The sequence below is a fragment of the Trichoderma virens genome (assembly GCF_000170995.1).
Source record: "Trichoderma virens Gv29-8 chromosome Unknown TRIVIscaffold_79, whole genome shotgun sequence".
Lineage (NCBI taxonomy): Eukaryota > Fungi > Ascomycota > Sordariomycetes > Hypocreales > Hypocreaceae > Trichoderma > Trichoderma virens.
The window spans coordinates 123,616-149,300 of record NW_014013670.1 but is presented as its reverse complement, the minus strand read 5'-3'; the positions used below and the strand labels follow the sequence as shown (position 1 = coordinate 149,300).

The 25,685-nt window shown below is 45.3% G+C and overlaps 3 protein-coding genes across 3 annotated transcripts; 1 reads left to right on the top strand and 2 right to left on the bottom strand.

The window, feature by feature from the left end:
• Positions 1-654: 654 nt before the first annotated feature.
• TRIVIDRAFT_192717 (putative PKS-NRPS protein) lies at positions 655-12,810 on the top strand (the record flags this gene model as incomplete). Its single annotated transcript, XM_014099198.1, has 2 exons — positions 655-6,709; positions 6,896-12,810. 2 exons carry the CDS (start codon positions 655-657, stop codon positions 12,808-12,810), a joined length of 11,970 nt encoding a protein of 3,989 aa, XP_013954673.1.
• A 434-nt stretch (positions 12,811-13,244) lies between these two features.
• TRIVIDRAFT_49190 (uncharacterized protein) lies at positions 13,245-14,258 on the bottom strand (the record flags this gene model as incomplete). Its single annotated transcript, XM_014099197.1, has 3 exons — positions 13,245-13,703; positions 13,779-14,105; positions 14,157-14,258. 3 exons carry the CDS (start codon positions 14,256-14,258, stop codon positions 13,245-13,247), a joined length of 888 nt encoding a protein of 295 aa, XP_013954672.1.
• A 7,486-nt stretch (positions 14,259-21,744) lies between these two features.
• Positions 21,745-22,923, bottom strand: TRIVIDRAFT_58793 (uncharacterized protein; the record flags this gene model as incomplete). The annotated part of the gene is made up of 3 exons (XM_014099196.1): positions 21,745-21,981; positions 22,044-22,188; positions 22,268-22,923. The coding sequence occupies 3 exons, from the start codon at positions 22,921-22,923 to the stop codon at positions 21,745-21,747; spliced, it is 1,038 nt and encodes a 345-aa protein (XP_013954671.1).
• Positions 22,924-25,685: the final 2,762 nt, after the last annotated feature.

Below are 25,685 nucleotides of genomic sequence, written 5' to 3'. Positions count from 1 at the left end.
TGAGACCAGGGCAGCCTGCAAATTTATGCAGTCAGACTATGTGTGCACGGTTGAGGAGACCGACTAGTCCTTCGCCTGAAGTTCATCAGCGTTATCATGAATCATTTCAATCTGTGGGCCTTCCTTCACAGAAAGTATCATCAACGTGTAATATTGTATTATTGGTGATTTAGGTCTCTGCTCAGCCAATCATTGTACGCAGTAGATAAAGCTTAGTACCTATTTGGTGATATTACCCCTTGAAGAGGCATTGCGTGGTGCCGACGGTCATTAATCTTAGCTCTCTGTAAGTCTGTCTTCGAATGGAGCGAGATGAAATGTCTCGCGTAAGATATTGAGTTGCTACCATTTACCGGCTATAGTAAGATGGTTTCCGGAACGACCTAGTCGCATCCCAACGCAGGTACTCTAATTTGGCAACGACACCCGACTTGATCTATGTTATATGACAGAATTGGTGCCACAGTTCAACCCGAGATATTTTGTGGTTCAAATACTCTAGTTACTTCCCTTTGAGATTTTGGAGCCACCCTCTGTTTCTTGCATCTCTTGCGCTTAGCTGTTCCCTTCGCTGATTCCAAAATACTTTGGTTACTCTCTTTACTTTCCGACACAAACCCACACACTGCGCAGCCTACAGACTCTCATTCCTCAATGGATCAGCGACAGCAACAAGATACACGGTTCCGTGAACCAATAGCCGTCATTGGATCGGCTTGTAGATTTCCAGGAGGAGCTAGTTCTCCGTCGAAACTATGGAAGCTTCTTCAACAACCTCGTGATGTTGTGAAGGAATTCGACCCAAGTCGACTTAATTTATCACGCTTCTATCACAAGAGTGGTGATACTCACGGAGCCACAGATGTTGGAAACAAATCTTATCTCCTTGAAGAAGACACTCGCCTTTTTGATGCTGCATTCTTTGGCATCAGTCCTGTTGAGGCCGCAGGCATGGATCCGCAGCAGCGAATATTGCTGGAAGCTGTTTACGAGGCATGCGAGTCTGCTGGAATGACCCTTGATGAATTAAAAGGGTCATTCACATCCGTTCATGTTGGCTGCATGACATCGGATTACGCCAATATTCAAGCTCGCGATACAGAGACGGTGCCAAAATACAATGCTACTGGCTCAGCTAACAGCATCTTGTCTAACCGCATCTCGTATATCTTTGACCTCAAGGGCCCATCGGAGACAATTGACACAGCCTGTTCCAGCTCTTTGGTAGCCTTACATAATGCTGCACGAGGCCTGCTAAACGGCGACTGCAATACTGCCGTCGTCGCCGGAGTCAATCTGATCTTGGACCCCGCTCCATACATCAATGAGTCAAAACTTCACATGCTGTCCCCTGATGCGAGGTCACGCATGTGGGATAAGTCTGCTAATGGATATGCACGCGGTGAAGGTGCTGGTGCACTACTACTAAAGACACTGAGTCAGGCTTTGAAGGACGGAGACTATATCGAAGGTCTTGTCAGAGCAACAGGTGTCAACTCAGATGGCCAAAGTCCAGGAATTACAATGCCATTTGCTCCAACTCAAACTGCACTCATTCAACAGACGTATGCTCGTGCTGGTCTTGACCCCATCAAAGACCGACCGCAGTATATTGAATGCCACGGTACAGGTACCCCTGCGGGCGACCCTGTGGAAGCACGAGCACTTAGTGATGCGTTTATTGCTGAACATGAAAAATCTACAAACAACCCCATCTTTGTAGGGTCAATCAAGACAGTGATTGGGCACTTGGAAGGTGGCGCTGGAATAGCAGGTGTGATCAAAGTCCTACTCAGCATTAAGCATAGAGTTATTCCTCCAAATCTGCTTTTCAAGGAGCTCAACCCAGACATCGCTCCGTATTACGGCCCTCTTCAAATTCCTACAAAGGCTATTCCATGGCCTGAACTGCCGCCTGGTACTCCTGCCCGTGCCAGTGTCAATAGCTTCGGGTTTGGAGGGACTAATTCTCATGCCATCATCGAGAGCTTCGACGAAGATTCGGTGCCCCAGCACAACTCCACAGACGAAGAAGGCACAATTGGGCCGTTTGTGTTCTCCGCAAAATCCGGAGCCTCTTTATTGCGATCCATCAAAGATAATCTTGAATTTTTGGAGCAGGACTCCTCCATTGATCTCCGAGACTTAAGTGCGCTGCTGCAGTCAAGGCGAACCACCCACCGTGTTCGCGCTCACTTTTCAGGATCATCGAAAAGTGATATTCTCGATAAAATGGCTGAATTTGTGAGAATTCACGAGAAGTCATCCAGTGATCAGATAGGGCACCAGCCTCAGCTTATCAATCCCAAAGAGGTTCCGGGAATCCTTGGCGTATTCACAGGACAAGGTGCGCAATGGCCTGCTATGGGCCGAGAGTTGATAAAAAAGTCTTCACTATTCCGCAAATGCATTCAAGAATGCGAAGCTGTTTTGTCTGCGCTTCCGGAACAAGACATTCCCAAATGGTCACTCATGGAAGAGCTCTTGAAAGATGACACCTCTTCTCGCATCTCCGAGGCGGCAATCTCCCAACCTCTTTGCTCAGCTGTGCAACTTGCACTGGTAAGGCTGCTTGAAGTGGCTGGTGTTAAGTTTGACGCAGTTGTCGGACATTCGTCTGGTGAGATCGCTGCCACTTTCGCAGCCGGAATCATAAACCTTCAAGGCGCAATGCAGATTGCGTATTATCGTGGCTTGCATGCCAAATCTGCCCGTGGCATCAACGGTGTGAAGGGCGCTATGATGGCTGCGGGCTTATCGTTTATGGACGCAAAAGCCTTTTGTTCTCGACCAGAATTCAACGGCCAGATTAAAGTCGCAGCTAGCAATGCTCCGAAGTCTGTGACCCTTTCCGGTGATGTTGACGCTATCACCAAGGCCTATGAGATACTGCAGGCGGAGAACATTTTTGCACGGCGCCTACAAGTAGATACTGCCTATCACTCGCATCATATGGTACCCTGCTCACAGCCCTATCTAGACTCGTTGCTAGCTTGCAATATTAAGGTTATGCAGCCAGCAGCAGATAAATGCACTTGGATCTCAAGTGTGCGTGGTGATACACAGCTCTTGAGGGGCGACCTGAGTTCCCTGAAGGGCCAATATTGGGTTGACAACATGGTTCGAACAGTCTTATTTACGCAAGCTGTTGAGTCATCTATTTGGCATGGTGGCCCATTTGATCTGGTTATCGAAGTTGGTCCTCATCCTGCCCTAAAGGGGCCTACTGAGCAGACGCTTAAGGCCTCGTATGGTGCCATCCCTGTGTACACTGGAGTCCTTAAACGGGGTGGCAATGATGTGGAAGCTTTCTCTTCGGCCATAGCCACTACCTGGGCTCAGCTTGGGCCTGGATTTATTAGATTCGCTGGTTATCGCAGCCTGTTCTACGAGACTGATGCACCCTTGCTGAAGATACCCAAGGGATTGCCCTCATATTCTTGGGACCATGATAAGGTTTATTGGCGCGAAGGTAGATTGTCTCGCCGGTTCAGACTTGGCAAAGATAAGAGCCATGAGCTTTTGGGACGTCGTACGCTCGACGATAATGATACCGAACTACGTTGGCGTAATGTTCTCAAACTTACCGAAATGTCCTGGCTTCGTGGACATGAGGTTTTGGGAGAAGTGCTACTTCCAGGAGCATCTTACATATCGATCGCTGTGGAGGCTGCCAAAAGCTTGGCCATGACGGTGGATAAGGGGATTCGGCTTATTGAAGTCGAGAATGTGAATATCCTGCGTCCCGTTGTTGTTCCAGAAGGCGCTGATGGTGTCGAGACCCTTTTTACAACGCATGTTGTTAAAGCCACCAAAGACTATATCCAGGCAAAGTTTATATACTATGTTTGCCCAGATGAAACTCTAGGATCGATGCTGCAGACCTGCAATGGCGATATTTCAGTGTATTTCGAGACGCATCCGGGTTCATTGTCGGAAGAAGTATTGCCTCCAAGGGATGCTACGCCTACAAATTTAACTAGTATCGACACGGAAAGAGTTTATTCACTATTCAAAGACATTGGTCTCAATTACTCCGGTCTTTTCCGTGGCATATCCACTATCGACAGACAGCTTGACTATGCCAGCACTACAAGCACCTGGGCTGAGGGTCTGGATACATCTTATGTTGTTCATCCCGCTATGCTTGATGTGGCATTTCAGACCATGTTCATTGCAAAGGCTCACCCAGCGAGTCGTCAAATCTCTTCTGCTCTATTACCGTCACATATTGATCGGGTTCGTATCAATCCGGCAGTGCACTTTACACAATCAAATGGCGGTGCTGAGACTACTGCTGAATTTGAGACCTGGGCCGTTAAGCAAACCGCTAATTCACTGATCGGCGATCTCAATATCTACGATGCTGCAACAGGCAAGACCTTCCTACAAGTGGAAGGACTCTCTGTAAATTCTGTTGGAGAGCAAGATGCCTCATCTGATCGATCTATGTTTTCCAGAACTATATGGGGACAAGATGTCTCTCTTGGCCTTCCTGATCCTGTTAGAGATCCGGTCAAAGATGCAGAAGGTCTGCAAATGGCTCACGCTGTCGAGAGAGTAGCACTTTTTTACGTTAAGAGCATCTTAAATGAAGTTAAAGAAGAGGAAAGAAAAGGCCTCCAGTGGTACCACCAGCGCATGTTTGAAGCTTTCGAAGAGCACATCAGGGTTGTGAAAGTTGGAGAGCATCCAATCATTTTGGCTGAATGGCTGGATGATGAGGCATCGATACTCGATGAACTCGATGCTAGCCATGGGGACACGATTGACTTCAAACTCCTCCATGCTGTGGGCAAGGACTTGGCTGATGTCGTGCGTGGCAACAAGCAGATGCTTGAGGTCATGACCAAGGATGATATGCTCAACCGCTTCTACATGGAAGGCTATGCCTCTGTTCCTACTAATAAAGCAGTAGGTGATGCACTACGACAGCTCTCATTTAAGTATCCACGCGCCAAGATCTTGGAAATTGGAGCTGGCACTGGCGGAACGTCGTGGAGTGTCCTGAATTCCATTGGTGATGCCTATGATTCGTATACTTACACCGATGTCTCATCTGGTTTTTTTCATCTGGCCGAGGAAAAATTCTCCAAATTTGCGCACAAGATGATATTCAAAGTGTTGGACATTGAACAAGAGCCAAAGGACCAAGGATTTGCAGAGCACTCGTACGACATTATTGTTGCCGCTCTGGTCCTCCATGCGACCCACGACTTGGAAAAGACGATGCGTCACGCTCGGTCATTGCTAAAACCCGGTGGTTTCCTTGTCATGGTTGAGCTGACAGGTACCATGAGTGTTCGCGCCACTCTGGTCATGGGAGGCCTTCCAGGATGGTGGCTTGGAGAGGGTGACGGCCGGCGACTCAGCCCACTTGTCACCGCCATAGAATGGGATAGGTTATTACAAGATACCGGCTTTTCTGGGGCTGACGCCGTCATCCACGACTTGGCAAATGAGGACAAGCATTGTACTGCCCTCATCATGGGCCAAGCCATTGACGACGATTTCCAACGCCTGCGCTCTCCGTTAAGCACCGCTGTTGAGCTGCCGATTCCGACTGAGCCCATTGTCGTTATTGGTGGCAAACGACTTTCGACATCAAAGATTGTGAGAGAAATCCAGAAGTTACTTCCAAAGAAATGGGATCGCCAAATGCGACTCTTTAAGAGCATTGATGAGATTGATATGGCTAAATTAACTCCTGGCATGGATGTTCTTTGCTTGCAGGATGTTGATGAACCACCGTTTGCTCAAACCATGACAGATAAGCGCATGACCATCATCCAATCTCTTTTGATGAATGCCAAAAACTTGCTCTGGGTTACTTGTGCCGGTGAATCTCAGACTCCAAGGGCAAATCTCATCCATGGAATTATGCGCGTGGTTCCCTCAGAGCTTCCTCAGTTAAACGTTCAGGTTTTAGGACTTGAGACGGGAGAAATTCCAGCCAATGTTGCAAAAAAAGCTGTTGAAATGTTCCTACGGTTACGAGAAACTGGTACTGACGGAGGGAATAGTCACCGTGACATGCTCTGGTCTATGGAACCCGAGCTTGACATTATTGGTGACCAAATTATGATCCCCCGTGTCATCCCGGATATTGAGCTCAATGAGCTATATAATGCCTCTAAGCGAGTCATCACCAAGACTGTTGATGCAAAGAAAATTCCTGTCAATGTGGTACAGAGAGATGGCAAATTGTCTTTACAAATTGCCACTGTTCACAATACCCAATACACCACCGGCTCTGTTCCAATCCAAGTTCATTATTCCGTGCGTATTCCTGGTACGAGCGGAGATGAACTATTCATAATCAGCGGACAATCTGCGGATTCATCTTGGGTAGCTGGAATGACTAGTGTGAATGCTTCCATCGTTTATGTTGATGGCAGGCATCTCATACCCATTGATGAACAGGATTGTACACCTGAGAAGCTTGTTGCCATGTCCAACTTTATTTTGGCTTGGGCAATTATGACGCTGGCTGCTCCTAATGCCTCGGTACTGCTATTTGAGGCTGATGATTCCTTAGCTGTATCAGTCAAGGCCAAGATCGCCGCAGCTGGCGGCAAGGTCATCCTTGCTGCGGCTCAGACAAAAAACAGCTCTACTGACTTCATCAAGGTACATACTTTAGCTTCTAGGCGTGCAACTCAGAGACTCGTGCCTCGTGATGTTAAGCTCTATATCGACTGCTCTTCGGGTTCTTCCCCGGCTTCAGCCACTCTACTTGAGAGTATGCCTAACAAGTGTTTGTGTCGAAAGTTAAGCACCGATCTGATACAAGAAGCTCTTCGCACTGCTCAGCAAGAGCCTGTGGCGCTACTCGGCGAATCTTATGTGTCATCTCACGTCCAGGTATCTACTGTTCTCAACCTGATACCAGCAGAAAAACTTGCTGGTAGTCGCACCACGTCTCTCAACACGACAACATACGTCACAGATTGGAAGCAAAAATCCCTGCCAACAACAATTCAGCCCCTCAACGTTGAAGGCATTTTCAGAGCTGATAAAACATATTTTATGGCTGGCATGGCAGGAGGATTGGGTCTCTCTATATGCCAGTGGATGATCCGCAATGGAGCTAAGCATATGGTGATTACCAGTCGTCGCCCTGAGGTTGACAGAGCTACGCTAGAGGAAGCTGAACGAGTTGGCGCTTCCGTGAAAGTTCTCGCTATGGATCTAACCAAGAGGGAGTCTGTTGAAAAGGTGGTTCAAGAAGTTCGCGACACGATGCCTCCCATTGCTGGTGTCTGCAATGCTGCCATGGTTTTGAAGGATGGCTTTTTTGTGGATATGGATGTCGATCAATTTAACAATACACTCGCCGCCAAAGTCATTGGATCCGAGAATCTTGATTCCATTTTCGGCAGTGATCCTCTCGATTTCTTCATTCTTCTTGGCTCGGTGGCCTCAGTCATAGGAAATGTTGGTCAATCTAATTACCATGCAGCTAATCTGTTTATGACAAGTCTTGTTCATCAACGGCGTGCACGTGGCCTTGCCGCATCTATTATACATATCGCCTATGTGACAGATGTTGGCTATGTGACTCGGGAAGAACGTGATCGACAACTTGATTCTCACTTCCGCAAAGTAAGGCTTATGCCTACATCAGAGACTGATGTTCACCACGCCTTTGCTGAAGCTGTCAAAGGAGGGAAGCCCGGGAGTACTTCGGGATACTATGATATAATCATGGGCATTGAGCCGCTTACCGAAGCAATTCCGTCCGACCAGCAACCATTGTGGATGAAGAACCCACGATTTGCGCATTTTGACCAACACGCTATCCATGCCCAGCACGAGCGTGGTTCAGGAGCAACTACGGAAAATGTGAGAGCATTGGTCGACAAAGCTGAGAAGGAAGAAGACGCCATTGACGCCGTTATGGCAGCATTTTGTGGCAAACTTGAATCCATACTGCAGCTCACGGTTGGAAGCATTAACGTACAGCGACCAATCACTGATCTTGGCATCGATTCACTAGTTGCTGTGGAAATTCGCACATGGTTCCTCAAAGAACTCGGTGCAGATGTTCCTGTTGTTAAAATTCTTGGAGGTGATACTGTCCAGCAGTTGTCTACAATTGCGACGAAAAAATTGCTAGCCAAGAATATGGAAGCCGGGGCTGAAAAGAAGTCTACAACTGAGATGCCTACCGACACGCCAGCCCCGGTTAGTGCTCCCGCCCCAGCATCTATTCCTTCGCCTCGGATTGCCGTCGAGTCATCTAACATAGTTTCTGGTGATAGAATTCAAACTGATCAAACCGGTCCCACCTTAACGCCTGAGAGCGGCCGATCTCCCTTTCTCACGGCTCAAAATGTACTCGATTTTGACAGTGTGAGTGTGTTAACAGCCGCAAGCAAGCAAGAAGATTCTATTTCAAGCAGCAGCTCATATACGAAGGGCGAGGCACCCGAAGTTGATAACAAATCAGAGCGATCGAACAGTATTGGGGAAGGGAAGCTAGAGGACATGAGAGTTCGGCCAGAAATCCTTCGCGAGGAGAGAATGTCACCCGCCCAGGCACGGCTTTGGTTCTTATCTCAGCACTTGGAGAATGCTTCAGCTTATAACATGGCATTCCGGTACAGAGTTCAAGGTCCAATTGGTATTGCCAGGTTAAAACACGCATTATCAGTCACGACGTACAACCACGAATGTTTAAGAATGTGCTTCTATTCACGTCTTGAAGACGGCCATCCTATGCAAGGTGTAATGGCTTCGTCATTGCACAGCTTCAAACACTTTGTGGATGCATCTGACGCTGATGTTGATAAAGAAATGTCGAGGCTCTCTACGCGTAAATGGGACTTGGAACACGGGCACACAATGGAAGTGTCATTGCTCAGTCGCAGCCCTGAAGACCATGTCATAATTATAGCATACCATCACATCATCATGGATGTCATGGGATTAGGCATTGTACTAAACGATTTGAACAACGCATACAATATGAAGCCCTTGGATAAGAGTGCGGGATCATATGTCGACTTTTCCACGCAGCAATTAGAGCGACAAACCCGAGGCGAATTTGATCAGCAACTTGCTTTCTGGGAGGCCGAATTTAAGACAATCCCTGATACAATGCCACCTATACCATTTGCGAACATCAGCAACCATGGAATTGAGTTAGGTACGGACGCACATCATCAATACCGAGAACTCAGCGACGCACAATTCCTATCTCTGAAAGCTGCCTGTCAACATCTCCGCATTAGCCTCTTCCATTTCCATCTTTCCCTTCTTCAGATATTGCTTTCCCGATATACCAATTCTGAGGATATGTGTATTGGAATAGTTGACGCCAACCGTAACGACCACAGATTCGCCAGTACAGTTGGTTGCTTTGTTAATATGGTCCCGGTTCGTCTGCATGTCCCCGGCCGTCAGACTGGGTTCGCTGCCATTGCCCAAAAAACTCGCAAGAGTGCTCTTCAAGCTCTCGAAAACTCGGCAGTACCTTTTGACATGATACTTGACAAGATCAAAATACCAAGATCATCTGGCAGTACACCTCTATTCCAAGTTGCGCTCAATTATCGCACCGGTTCCATCTGGGAAATGCCGCTCGGAAAAGCAAAGTTAAATATGGAGGCTGTGAAAGACGCCAATAATCCGTATGATCTGAGCTTGGGCGTTGCAGAGACACGTACAGGCTGTATGGTTGAGGTCTATGCTTCATCTTCTCTCTATAGCGCCGAAGCTTGCTGTACCATCATGGACGCTTACATGCGTCTTCTGGATGACTTTTCCGGCACTCCGGACCTTGAGATTGGAAAATGCAAGGTTTATGGCGAGACGGATATCGAAAGATCTCTGGAAATTGGAACAGGCCCAATTATGAACTTTGGCTGGCCTGCAACTCTTTCAGAGCGCTTTCTGGACATGGTTCGCCTTTATTCCACCAACCAGGCCGTAACCGATAAGACGTGCACGCTGTCATATGCCCAGCTCTTGGAGAGAGTGAATGCTGTATCCGATGCACTTAATAGGCATGGGTGCAAGTCCGACTCTCGTATCGCCGTTCTTTGTGAACCATCTGCCGATACCATTGTGTCTATGCTAGCCATTCTGCATATTGGCGCTGTCTACGTCCCCTTGGACGTCAGCTTACCAACATCACGCCATGCCGCTATGGTTCAATCCTGCAAGCCACCGGTTATCCTGAGTCACTCTGCTACGGGTGGCATAGCTAAAGATTTGATGGACAAAGTTGAATTCCCCATTCAACAAATAATCATTGATGACATTGTGGTAGAAGAAGTCAGGATAACAGTGCCGTGCGCCGCGAAGCCAGACACTTGCAGTGTCATTTTATTTACTAGTGGTTCTACAGGCACACCCAAGGGTATTATGCTTTCACAGGCCAATTTTGTAAACCATCTGGCTCTCAAGACGCGACTGCTTGGCTTAGGCAAGGAAACAGTACTCCAGCAAAGCTCAACAGGGTTCGATATGTCCATGATTCAGATGTTTTGCGCTCTCGCCAATGGTGGTCGATTAGTCATTGCTCCATTTGAGATCAGGCGCGATCCGATTGAGATGGTGTCCCTCGTGCGAAGCGAGCAAATATCATTATCAATTGCAACGCCGTCCGAATATCTTGCCTGGGCAAATTATGGAGCCGCGAATTTGAAAGAGAATGTAGCGTGGCGGCACATTTGTATGGGCGGCGAGCCGGTTACTCGACAACTGGTCGCGGAACTGAATCGCCTTGGACTTCCAAATCTGACAGTGACAAATTGTTATGGGCCAACAGAAATAACAGCGGCAGCTTCTTTCCAAACCATCGATTTAGAAGGACAAGAAAATGCCAATCCCGATATGATTAAGTATACCGTCGGTAAGGTGCTCCCTAATTATACGGTATCCATTTTGGATGCATCAGGCAGTCCGCAACCTGTGAATTATACAGGGGAAATCTGCATTGGTGGTGCGGGAGTGGCTCTCGGATACGTCAATCCCTCCGAAGAGGCAGGCAGTAAATTTATTGTCACAGAAGGAGGACAAAAAATGTACCGCACTGGAGATCGTGGTCGCCTTCTGCCTAATGGAACTTTGCTCTTATTTGGTCGTATTGATGGCGACAGCCAAATCAAACTCCGAGGTCTCCGTATCGATCTGCAAGAGATTGAATTAGCTGTTGTTGAAGCGGCAGACGGACTTTTATCCACAGTGGTTGTCTCTCAGCGAGGCGATGTGCTAATAGCCCATGCCACAATTTCCGCGGAAAAGAATACAATCACTTCTGTCACAGATGATGACTTGACGGCCGTTTTGAGAAAATTGACATTACCTCAATACTTCATTCCAGCCCGCATCGTCATCTTGCCGACGCTTCCCACCAACGCCAATGGAAAACTGGATCGTAAAGCAATCGGCGCTCTTCCACTTCTACAAAGCCAATTTATAGCCAATCCAGCTTTAGAAGAGGAAAAGATGACAGTTGGCGAGGGAGAACTGCGACTCCTATGGGAGCGCGTTCTCCCACAAGCAACGTCCTCAAAGCGGATTTCGCCATCTTCGGATTTCTTCCTCTTAGGAGGTAATTCACTTCTGCTCATGAAGCTTCAAGCAGCGTTAAAGGATTCTATGAACGTAATCATGTCAACTAGAAAGCTTTATCAGGCAAGCACACTGCGCGACATGGCTCGATCCATTGGTGAGCAGCGACAGTCCCAGATCGCAAACGATGCCGAGTTGGAGATAGACTGGGTTGCAGAGACCGCTATTCCCAAATGGCTCCTGAACCAGATACACGAACGCTCTCAAACAAAAATTTCTTCGAGCCCAAAGCCATCTGACGAAGAGATTGCTGTCTTAATGACTGGCGCAACAACCTTCCTGGGTGGCCATTTGTTGAAGTCGCTTCTTCAATCAGACAAAGTAAGCAAGGTTTATTGCATCGCCATTCCTGCTGATGACCAGCATCTACTCCCTGAAGATAGTAAAATTGAATGCTTCACAGGAAGTCTACTGTCGCCTACCTTGGGACTTAGTACAGTCGAACGACAGCGACTAGAACTTACTGCTGACATTATTGTTCACGCGGGAGGCAGTGGGCATTGTCTCAATACATACGCCACGCTGCGCACTCCCAATGTTCTTTCTACCCAATTTCTTTCTTCAATGGCCCTGCCACGCTCTATTCCCTTGCTCTTCTTATCATCTAATCGGGTCGTTCTCCTGACTGGAAACACTGCACCCCCGGCTGCCTCGGTCAGCGCATTTCTTCCGGCAACAGATGGTCGTGAAGGTCATATGATGAGTAAATGGGCGAGCGAGGTCTTTTTGGAAAATCTCGTTGGCCAATTGCATGCCTCTTCACCAGAGCATCAGCAAAACCCCTGGACTGTTTCAGTACATCGTCCGTCTGTCATTGTCAGCGAAAACGCCCCCAACTCTGATGCTCTCAACGCAATTTTGAGATATTCCATTCTAATGAGAACTGTACCTCGAATGGATAATGTTGAGGGCTATCTTGACTTGGCGCAGCTGGAAACTGTTGTTGCCGAGTTATTAGAGTCAGTGATACATCTTGGATCAGGCCAGAACACTAATGACTCAACGGAGATTGTTTACAAGCATCATTCCGGCGGTGTCAAAGTTCCCACCGGTGAGCTTTGGTCGCATCTAGAACAGGTGCACGGTGTTACTTTTGAAGAGGTTGACATGAAAGAATGGCTGCGTCGAGCGGCACGGGCGGGCATTGATCCTTTAATTACGGCATATTTGGAAGCCATTCAGAGCAATGGGGCCACCATGATATTCCCCTACATGGGAAGTGATTGAGCGGGTAGTCAGAAGTACATAGATGTTACGTTTCTTTTTCAATCAGTAAATAGGGCTGTTCTTAGTTTATAATTGTTATATTTAGCGAAATATAGCTTTGTCTTTCACTATTATAATTTCCCATGGCCTCCTCACATATCAAGTAACTTATAAATGCGCGGCTTAAAATTTTGCTGTCACGATTGCTTACTGACTATCGGATATAGGAGAATGTCGATGCCATTCTCCATCCTCTAATATCTCAATTTTTAAATGAGCTATAGACTATAATGTCCCTCATCTCGCTTTTCTTCTCATGTCTCCACCGACTGTTAGGCTATGAGGGAGATGAAGAAAATACTGATGCGGATTATTCATGTTGTAGTGAACTCTACTACCTCCCACATTTAAGAGTACAACCCGCCTTTCCTGCCCATACCTAGATAGTTTCAATTTCAACCTTCCGACGCATCAAACACAGCAAACATCCCTCTCGATCCCTGTCCACCCTCTTGCTGTTCAGCGGGCACTCGGCCATTAAGCCACATCCTGTGATAGTCCAATCCAGCCCATTGCCAGCCTAACTCTGAGAAGACGCTAATGCCGTTTTCGTTCGCACCGAATATCTCTGCTATTAAGCTTCCAGTGGAGCTTGACACTCTTGGGTGAGCCATAGCGAGTTGAAGTAAGAGAGATGCGTGATCGATACAATCAGCTATCAATGGCCCAACTCGATGACCATTTTCGCAACGACGAACCAGAATAAACCCCTGCAACTCCTTCGAAATGTTCGAGATAATAGCAAAACCGAATGCATCTGGCCGGGAGAGTAAAGCTTCTTCGGTCCAAAGTGCCTGTCGCTGGAGACCAGTGTGCTTGTGGTCAAGGTCTGCAAGATTTATCCCATCAATTTCCTTTATATCAGTTACTGTAAAACCCGGTTTTGGCTGTTTGTCTCCATAATTGACTGGTAATTCATTTGCCGATACGCGTGTCATAAGCTTGATCCTGGCTGCCTCAACAAACCCCCGTCTTTCATATGTTTTGACTTGCTCTTTTACTGCGTCTAAACCGACGATGTGAATGCCATTCCGTTTATACGAATCAAGCATTGTGTTGAATAAAATCCCGCCCCATCCTCTGCCTTGGTACTCCTTGTTAATTATGAAGAAGCCAACCCATCCGGTTTGGTTGAGGTATTTGAAGCCGATTACCATCCCAGAAGGCTCTTTTTTGCCCTTCGGGATCAGTACAAGCCAATCTTGGCCATTTTGTGCAACCATGAAGTGCGTTTTAGCATCCAATTCATCTCGATTCTAGCGTCCATTAGCTTTTGTCGCCCATGTAAATGGAAATCCGAGCGTTACCCATCCCAATTCTCTCATTTGGCTCCACCAAAGATCCTTTACTTGAACAAGAGAAGTTCCCGATTGAACGGTGAAGTCAGATGCACTCTCGAAACCCGGCATTTTGTAATCAAGAGTGAGCTGTAGTTGCCAAATTTAAAATGTCAGAATGAGCTGCGGACATATACGTTTCGAGTCGCTGCGCCCGATTTGATGGTAATACCAGGTATTATGGGTATCAGAGAAAAACAAAATTTGCAACAAATGGTTGCGAATCAAAGCTTAATATACCACTACCTCTAGAAAGCCCGATCACACCGCTACCACCTTTGGTGTACTGAGTACGTATACAGCAGATACTACCCAGTGAAAACGGTGTGTTGATATGTCTGGAGTGCTAGTGCTTATGAAACCCCGCTGACTGCGGCAATTCTGGATCTAGTCTTTAGTAGATGTGGATTAGGAGGGTTACATGCGAATTCAATACGACGATCGCGTGATGCCAATTTTGTAACCAAAAACAAGATAAAAAGCCTGATCGAAAATACAAATCTCTTGCAAGGCTAGACATAGACTCCATTTCAGTATACTCATGTGTATTTCATAAGATGGGCCACTGCTATGAGAATTAATGCCGAGCAACACTCAAAGGTTTTTATGTTCATACGGATCGGCTAGTAACGGATGCTAGAACGGCTTACGGCCATTCAATCCAAGGTACTACTAAATGCTTCAAAAATTTAGTAATAAAGATACTTGATGATTACCTAGTTATGATGGTGAAAGAACCAACCATGACGCTAATTTGGTTGAGAATGCTTTTGATTATTGTTTAAACTTTATAGAATCCCACAATTACCTAGTTTATACATCCTATACACATCAATGCCTCGAAAGTTAGCGTTCAATCAGCGCTCATGCCATGCAAAAGAATATCAACTTGGACAGATGGCTAGTTGGGTAAATAAACCCATATCCACTACAATCTAAGTTTTTGCGGCCCTTTCCCTGTGGACATCAACACTGTATTCCAAAATGGTAAAAATTCACCCATTCATCAGCATAATGATATATAGCATTGGTTGATATATATGTGTATATATATTGGGTTTAATGGTAGACCGAGCTTAAGATTCGAAGAGAAAGACCGAGGCAAAAGTTGTAGTTTGTCAATATGTGATGAAGAAGCCATCATACCATAACAACCGATCCAGCCGACTCCCACCCAAAATTGGTATCAAAAGCGACAACCTCGTAAAAAAGATAGGGAGATAATAAAGCCGTAACCCGGCAGATCCGTGCTTGTTTCATTTTGTATCCATATTTTTCTTCCCCTGATTCCGTCGGTATTATATGCATCATTGCACGTGGTGGTGCCGAGACAGTCAGGGTTTGCTGATGGTGAACTTGTCTTAACATCGTGCAGTTCAATATCCATTATAAACTCTCTAATTTCCCAATTTTCTTACAGTCCAATATTTCGTGTCTCATCTTGACAAAAAGGTCAAGAAGCTCAGGCAGGAACTGCCAAAGATTTTAGGCACCTTCGATGTCGACAGCGTTCTGATTACGAAAAAAAATAAATAAAAGAGGCAGTATCAAAACAGAGAGGGTTTTGATTAGTTTACTTGGCATTATGAAGCATTTGGAGAAAATACATCGCACAAAGAGGTAAATTATAGCCTTGAAGTTTTGGCAGCTCATGCATCATCTTTGGATATATAAGGAGGGCCATATTTGCGATATTAGATCAAAATATATATCAAAGAAGTCTTCACAGATGTGTTAGAATATTCACAGTAACAAACCATTTAGAATATTACATTATATACACCTGCCGCTAACCCACATCTCAGCGGCGAAAGTGTGTAAGTGCATATTTGAACAGTAAGAATGCAGAAAGGGGATGTTCATTGTTTCCTGGTTTATCCTCAAGACCACTTATTATATTTAGATAAATGTCTAGCTACGGACACTATCGAAATGATAAACCAGAGGACGAAAGCTCCTTTAAACTTCAATTTCATTATAGCAAAATGACAATTCCGCCCCATATTCTTGCGAATCCACCCATATTCGTAGCTTTATGGCAGTATAGCACTGCAGATCTCTTGTCCAATTGTATATATTTCCAATAGAAAGCCACTCAGCTAATCTGTTTCATACTTAACTGAAAACTCAGGTAGCCTATTGCCTATATAACTTATGATCAGAATTCGGGTTTATGCATGGACATGTTTGAGGGAATGGCCGGTGATTAAAAAAGTTCATTACCGCTATGGGTAAATCAAGTGCCCAGCCTCTATTTCTCTCGTTAGAGCAATTATTGCCAAATACAGAACGATCTAACGCATAACCCCTTTTTACCAAGAAGAGGTCTTCATTAATGAGCCTGATATTGGTAGTTTGCTGTCCACATGCTGCAGATCAACGCATACGTATTATAATACACATACTATAAGCACATTTAGAAAGTACACCAAGTTCCTAGCGAGACTGATCAATTCCGTTTCAAATCAAACAATAACGTGTTTATATGACATCACCACAACCATGTCTCTGCACTCTTTGGATATATATCCTATAGCGTTGAGGCCGGCCCTTTAGTACATACTAAGGTGTGTGGCGGGATCCTGGGGGGCCCTTATTTCTGCCCCTTTTCTGACGCGTGGGAGTGTAATAGGTACAAGCTGGATAGAATACAAGATTGGACTAATCCTTTTGCCAAGGACCTACGTTGGAATCAAGCATTTATCAACGACCTGCCTATCCACAACAATATTTCCCTGTCCGCTATCTTTTCCTAAAAAATAGTCCAAATATCAAATCGTCAGACTACCATTCGACGACAAATATCACACATCTATATTTATATCGCAATTATAACGACTTTCTTCACGCAGCTCCTCTCTGATACGCACTTGCCCAGGATATATAGTCATAATACTTCGATCAACGTGAAAGAATAAGGGTTTGCTGTTGGGAAATATTCTACAAACGCTGGCATTTAAGAATTAAGATCAGTATTACTGATACAAGCAACTAAGTAAATCACTATTAACAGGCAGCTAAGCCCATCAGATAGGCTTCGGGAAGTCGCAATATTCCATCATACTTTCCCACCCAACTACATCAAATTGCGGGATTCAGTACTTGTATTTGCGCATAATTACTAACATCGCATAATTAAATTTAAATATAAAGATATACAATTTCTCTTTCCACATTTCCACAACTATAGTCCTAAGAAAGTTGCTATTTATACATACTCGTGCGCCTCCTGGCGATTTGTCTGATGTACATCGTCAGGGCTATCACGTGCCGGCGTATCATAATACATGCGTGTCCGGTCAGATTCGTACGGAGGTGAACTCGAGAATGATTTTGCTTCTACAATTTTCGGCCTCGAGTATGCAGAATCATATTCGGTCGATGTCGCCATTTTGGTAGAGTCGGCAAATTGTGCCGCAGGGGTGTAGCTGCCTTGTAGAGTTCCCTTGCGGTCCTCGTGAAAGATAATAGAAGCATATACAAGAAGTCCGATGAATGATAACCTTTTATCAATAAGTTTAGAAGAATCGTCATAGGTTAAGAAAGGGGGTTGATGGTCTTACACAATAGCAATATTAAGAATGAAACTGATTAATGTCTGCCCGCCGAGAATAGACAAGACAAATAATACGACAAATATAGTTGTTTGCACAAGGTTTATCGCAAAGAAGAAGCGAGGCGAGAGCGTCCAACGTGCTCTCTTGATAATACAAACAATATCAAGAAGCAAACAGAGAACAAGAATGCTCTCCATAACAGCGAAGGAAGCCACAGATCCAGTGTAGACCCTCTGGTCTATTTTGTCTTTATTTGAAGCCATTATGCCAATCCCGAAAGCATATATGGCAATTTCAACAACCATAATCAAAATGCGTACCACCCAGAATAGAACAAGCACACGCCTGAGGAAGGGTGAGTTTCCGACAGTTTTTGTTTGTTTTATTATTGACGTCCATTAAGTAAGCTAGTTACATAAGTCCTCATCTGGGCACTAGGACGGTAGGAGCCGCTGAGTTCAGATCAAGCGTTCGCTACGTTTCGATGTGACAAAAGAAAGGGGAAGTGTCAATTTTGTTTTACGTGTCTGTCTCTGTAGGGGGGGGGTCCGTATGGGCTTGTGTCCTCCACTAGTTTCTGGAAGTCCTTGTACCCTCCATCGCCGAGGAGGTATTGGATGTGGGTGGTTCCGAAGCGCGCCTCCCTCTCCGGTACGTCGGGGAGGAAAGGGGCTACCATGCGGCACTTCGCAAAGTGCCCTTGTGTCCTCGGCTCGCCGCACTTGCAGGTAGGCCTGGCGTCGTGTCCGAATCTCTCGTGGTATTCTGTGAAGTCTCCGTGTCCGGACCTTTCGGCTAGTAGCCTGTGCAGGATTGGGCGTGGGAGATGTAGTTCGGGGGGCATCGAGGGGGCCTTGTAGAGGCCCCATTGAGTTTCCGACAGGTGCGTGTGAAATTTTTGTAGAAGTTCGCCTAGATCAACCGAAAATAACATATGAAGTATGACAATTGAGCGAAGTTTGAATTGTGCGACAGCAGAACAAAAGCTGGAGTAATGGGCCTTATTGTAGTTTTCTTGTGCTTACTCTCGTTGGGCCTTGCTTAATACTAGACAATGCGCCAAGAACCAGGGCCATGAGTAATCGACTTATACACAGTCCACATACAGAGCAAACCTGGGAAAATAGCTTAGAGCTAGAGGTCAGTACATTCTTAGTTGGCCCCTGAATGTCATCTCCTATACTCCGGACTCCGAACCCAGTCACTTCAGTATCTATTTAAAGAAACAGATGAATCTTACTGGCCAGGGAATTACTATACAGCTCACCAGCCCAAAAGTGGATATGTGTTTGGCCGGCCGCAGTGAATGCAGTGGCAGCGATCCAGCTTTTGTGCAGTGTCAGCACTGTGGCGTGTCTGCCTTGCAGGTGCTCTGTACGATCTTGAAGAGCAGGTAGCAATACAAATAAAACAAAGAAGAGAATTGTGGAGAAGGTTGCTTATATATAGAAAATCAGACCGCCCTAAGAAACAAATTCTGCTAAGTTTCATGTCCCATCGGCTTAGATTTGAGAGTATCTCTCGTCCGAGTCTTTGAGGGGGCCTTTATTTTTAGACCTTGTTAACCAACTTCATGCATTACATCACATTTTTGGATCATTTTAACCATAAATTACTTTACTGCATGCACTACTATGCAATTATCACTATTGAAGTAATTAATTCGCTATTAGCTGCTTTCTCGGCTTCACCTGCGGCCATTGAAGCTCTAACCACTAATTACGAGATATTAAGTCCTGACAAGCTTACCCAGCAGATGTTTCTTCATGAGAAACACTTGATAACACAATCATATTGTATCCTGTGAAGCCCTCTACAATCGCTGATAGGAGCGATTTATCAACCTTTTAACATTCAATACTCCAAGTAAATATTTCGAGTTTGTTAATTCACCTCATGCTAGGGTAGTACATTTCGAACGGTATATAAAATACATGCCATTACTATACATTCTACTGGAAGCCAAAGAAACCAAAGAGCCGCCACCTGGTCAGCATGTTTAACTATAACAAACGCACATATCAGCTGCATTGCATTTCGTCTCATCACGTACCAATATGCGTATTCATTTGATGGCCTCTCTTTTTCGTGTCCTTGCCAAACTGCGTATCCCGTATTGCCAATAGCTGCCTAAGGAGAACTCATGGTAACCAAGGCACTAAAGGCTTACTAACTGAGCGGAATACTCATGGCCTAGATATCAAGAATAATACTAATGACCACCACAACGGGAATACCCATAGCATTGCACAGCAGCGGCATTATTACTTCTGTGTGATAGTAGTACGGATTTGTGTGCCAATCATTTGACTCGCCACTGTTGTTTGATACCGGATCGTATACCGCGGACCTCCATTACTAGTTACCTCCATTGTCTCATCGATTAATTCACAAGGTCACATGTTATCGAAAAATATTCGTTCTTATGTTGTCTTTTGTATCAGTTCCAATAGTCCCGATATTTCTTATGAATCTACTTCGCTTTATATTTCTCTATACTCGTCTTCTCATTTCTATTACCCAAGGCAGCCGTAAATATTCACTCATCCACTTATACGGCGCTATAGCATGAGGTCTGAATTAATGCAAATTAACTTCAATTAATGGTTTCCCTCTTCTTTTTACCCCTTACCTCACCTAAAAGAGAAAAATTGGAGGTGGGGGGTGGGGGAGAAGGAAACAATACATTCATAATCATGAAGCGTTCAACCATGGTACATACTCAGTAGTGGACGTATCAGCTAGGTTGGTATTGGCACCTCTCAATGTTAAGATTATCGTAAAATATATCTTTGCCCCAAGAGATTTAGTGTTATGTACAGAATTGAAGATACCCTGAGATACCATTTATAAACATCACGCACGTACATTTGCGGCTATCCAGCACAAACCTGGCAGATAGCTATATAAAAAAGATTACATTTATCCCCTGTACAAATTTAAAATAAAGAGGAAGGAGTCCCCATAAAATGATTTGCTATAGTCATAAGGCCGAGCCAAGGATGAACCTTACGGCCACCTCTCTGCTAACTTTGCTATCGCATTTCGAGTTGGAGTGCGTATGTGCTGTGCTCAGCTACAGAGTGAGCCCTCAAAATTCGGTATTCTCTTCCAGCCTCATGTTTATTAATGGCCTCAGGTAAGCATCAGGCTCAATATTATACGTGTAATATTACCAGAAAGGGCCATTACCAATCGCATATTCTTGATGATAAATTTTATGGCTAATCCACTTGACTTTAATCTTGACTTGCAATTATGGAATAATACCCAAATAAGTCTGCCTCTCTTCTTCTATCCCAAGAGATAATGACATAACGTCCCTCAACCTTTAGAAGCTGCGCTAGGAGATAGCTGGAGTAGGTTTAATGGCGGATATTTACCCGGATTTCTCCAACTGATGCTAAAACTACTTATTGGGCTGAAACCTCTGCATATCGCTGGAGACTATTGCTAACAAGCACGTTTACTACTCAGCCTAAAATAATGTGAGTTATGTGGCATATATTTCTGCCTGATGAACGAACCTATCTACTTAGCAACCATGCCATAGCATAGGGAGTTGTGTAGCTAACGACCGCTAATACTATACACATGATGCCACTAGATGTGATCATGATCCGGATACTGGTGTATTGGAAGTAACATACCTGCAGTAACCAATCAGTACGCGGAATAACTAGAAAGTTAAAGGGCAAAATTACCACTCGAAATTATAGCGTAGTTTTAGCTGCTCCAGATACTGATATCAGATATTCTACAAAGCACTCTTTGTGGAGACGTTCCTGTTCTATAAAAAAAAAAGGTGGTTGTTGATATGGTTATGGTAGGGTTTTACAAGAAGAACAAACTAGCTTTGAAGTAGTATGTAGTAGAAACGTGGGGGTATAAATAGGTTATCATTAGGGATTTAAATAAGTATTCTTAATGTACAAATTCATCATTCGCTCGTAGGATTGCTCATTAATGTCTAGCAATTATATTCAGGATCAGCATAGACCCTATTTCCAGTATCCTTCTTGGGATTCAATGGAGTCGTTATATCCGCTACGTGACGAATGTATAGTAATTTCGGTTTGTACCAGAACTGGTTTCGGCTTGCCAAGGGTTGAATCCAATAACGCTCCATCGGGATCTCGTGTTGATCGTTTCGCACTAACCGGGCCGAGAGAGTAAAAGTTGCCACGTTCTCCGGAAGCGTAGTTGCGACCGCTGGAATTCTGTTGGCCTTTTCGAAACTGTATTGGAGATACTTGGTTAACACATCTATACGCATTGCGCTTCTGGACTCGGAACTTACTAGTCGTAGAAACACGGGCAATGAGCAGAGTGTAATGCCCATCGATGGCTCGATACCCATTAGCAGGACTTGAACCTGGATGGCGTCCAAAGCGCCGTTGAAGCCATAAGTAGTAATGATTCTAACGATAACCTCAATGCAGGTCCTAGGAGAGGTTCAAACAGAGTGTCAGCACAGCACCCTTTCTCGCTGAAACGCCAATCTCCAGATTGACAGTGGCTTACAAGAATCCGAGCGAGAAAAGCCCAATAAGAAGTCGCCTTTTGCTCTTGCTAAGACTCAGCTTTCTGATGACGGGCAGCGGCATGATGAACAAAATGGCGTCCGTGAGGAGAGACAAGATGTCTATGGCCTCGTTCATTCTGATTAGATTGGCCTGGGCGCTCGGGTGAGTCTTCATTCCTGTCGACCACCACCACGACATATCTCGGAAAATCAAGAGAAATCCCAGGATGCTAGCGATCCCAACGCAAGCTGTTAGAACAAACATGATCTTGACTGCTAGACGGAATGTGCTGGAAGGCGTGCTGAGAAGGCGGTAGTAAAGGCAAAGAATCGACAGCTTGCAGCAATAGCAGGCCGCAGCCCACAACAAATTTAGAGAGAATGTAATCTTGGACACCGGCACATCAATGCCATCCGGGTTGTCGAGAAAAGATGGCGGCAAATACACAGCTACCAGCAATGATATGAAGAAGCCGGCCGTGTTCACCCAAGCTGCAATAGAGAAATAGTCGCTTATCTCGATTGGCTGATGAGCGGTGATCTTTGCGTACAATCGTAGGCCGACAGCTATCGTAGGCAGGACCATGAAGATAATGGCAAGCGGTGTTCCGTAGTGCCGCTCACTCCATAACTGATCCATGAACTCGGCGTCCATCTTGGAAGATTTGTTGTGTCCGTGCTGCCGTTTCCGAGGTAGACGCTATACACATTGGATCTACTCTTGTTCGAGTTCTTGCTTGCCCCCTCTTAGTAGGGCCACGACCGCTCGGAGAAAAGCACTGACAAGGTTACAACAAAGATGCAAGGGAGAAGGGGAATGATCAGCAGTAGTGAAGAGGCATAATATGCAATCGCCACGTGGAGATGCAGCATTCAAAGGCAGGATAACGCAGTGCGAGACATTTCCCTTTTGGCGTCATGTCCCCTTGTCCTGTTTGTGAACCGCCTTATCGCGCTTTTTCAGCAGAATTCCATATTTAACCCCTGTATCTGCAGTAGATCGTTCGCTGCGGGCGATGTTAGCGCAAGGTCCTGCACCTTGGCAGAGAATTTCTGAGTCAGGGACGATTACATGTTGATAGGCTAGCGACTAGATTGCCTGTGGTGCAAGTTAGGGCGGCCTTGGACCAAGGCCGTCGCATTTCCAAGCTTGTCAAATGCAAGACTAGAATCTCCTCAGGAAATGATTTATCGTGCTAAGGCTCACTAGCACACGAGATGCTGGCGAAATCAAATTCCGAGCGCAGTGCTAAAGATTTGCGGGATCGGGCTTCAGTTCTACATCCCTGACGGGAACCTTTGCAGCGAAATAACGCCATAGGTACACTAGGCAGATAAGCCTGATAGGGACCGAGGCTCGAGACACACTAAAGAGAGCTCCAGTTAATTCAAATTGGCTTGTGCTTGTCTTTGAGAGACTGACATTCTAGAATACGATTGATTGCTCTGTTCGCTAGCTCCGGGGATACTCCTTGTTTTGGAGCGGGGCGGAACTGCGGCTGATTGAGCGCCCTCCAACGCCGCCGATTGATGGAAAGCCAGGCTAGGAGTTCGCCCAGGACCTTCCGGCTTCGGAAATAAACCATTTCCCCTGCATCAGCGTACCTTGTTTCAGTAATATTTATTGCTCATCGAACGATTATTACCCTGTTCCGAATTCTCGCGAAAGATGGCTTTTCTTCCCCTGGCGCAATTTCAGTTCACCATCCATAAAGCTGCAATCTTCGATGTTGGATATGGTTATTATTGGCCCTGTTTAATTACTCAAAAACATAGAGACAAATGAAGCGACAATGTGCTTATCCGGTCATTTGCCATTATTTCCAAATGGCCCATGCCTTTAACCGTAGATACTGTGACCAACTTCCAATTTCTAACAGTACTTACCCAGCAAGGCACTATATGTATACGTACGAGTACTCGTACTGTTGAAATCGCGACAGGTGGCCCCATATCCCCACAAACCCGTCGTTACAAATGGGTCACAGAGCTCATCGTTGCTAAAACTAGTGCAATCAGCTGGGGATAGGGCCTATCAGCTCAAGATCCCCATAAATACATCAGCGCTACTGGATTCTCTCGTTAGCGATGAAGGAGGTGGCGTCTAATGGTGCGAGTACTAGTAGTAGTTTTCTTCAGAGGCGAGAAATGCTACTACTATAACGAGCTTATCATGTGTGGGACAAATTTCATGGGAGCATAGCGTACTAACTTAGGGTAACAAGCTGAATGGTTTGATCCTGCCCTACTTATATAATAAACGGGAGTAATTCTAATGCAGAGTATTCAACAAACAGTGTCACTCGCTAATTAGCGCGTAAAACTAGAGGATTAAAGCAATATAACAACCAATCTATGACAAACAGTTTTTGCCTTTGCCTTTACCCCAGAGAAGAAGATTGGAGATGACAGTCCTTTCAAATCACCCCGATCGGAACAAACAAGAGAAGGGAATGCATGCGATAAGCTGCGCCGCAGAGAAACTGACTCGGGCAGCTGAGAATTCTGTCTAGCTGTCCAAGGCTCTAGAGGAATCTTATGTTGAAAATAATAATCTTCATTGTTGTGGGAAGATTACTTTTCTATATGTTACATTTTCATTTGGTTAGAAAACTTCCCCGTCTGTATCGACCTTCTAATACATTGATTTGGCTATTGGCTTCTAGTCCACTTGATGGATATGTTGTACCAAGTATAGCCTAGTACGGTTTGCATGTAGATATATATTATATATTATGTCTTGACAAATCTATTAGAACTATTTCCACTCGTACCTGTTGCACGAGCGATAAATCCTGCTTCACCCAGCCCTATACTCTTCTCAGTTCATTGTTAAAATGCAACCTTGTGGGGAAGCTGCATGGATATCTGGGGAGAAGGCTTCCAGCACAGGACAATGATCCACCCAAAGCGGACATCAGCCCAAATGCAGTTTTAACACACGTGATGTTAGCTCTGCATCCCATTCAAGGATGTCAAACCTTTGCGGTTGGAACTTTATGAGCTGTGGTTCTTTTGGGCTAAGTCCAAGACTGCGATTCCTGTTTTGACACGTACTTGTAAATACGGAGTACTTGTACATTAACCACGAATTTGCCCACATCTTGCTGGAGTTGTTTTCAGTAGATTATTCTCTAGCATTTGCCGTATCTTCAATAATCACGTCTATTTTGGATCTTCAAAACATCAGTGTATTGTTTCTATGCGCACCATCCTGCATGCATCACAACAGCGTCCTGCGAAACCTATGGATGGTATATCATATCTCCAAATGCATCGAAACGGTCATGGTATCGACCGGGTCACAAATATAGTAACTTAGAACCGTGTTTAAACTGCCACGTATCATACCTATGTTCTGCTCGTATTGAGGTAGGGTATTGGAGTCCCTTTATACTTCCTCCGCTGCATACTAAT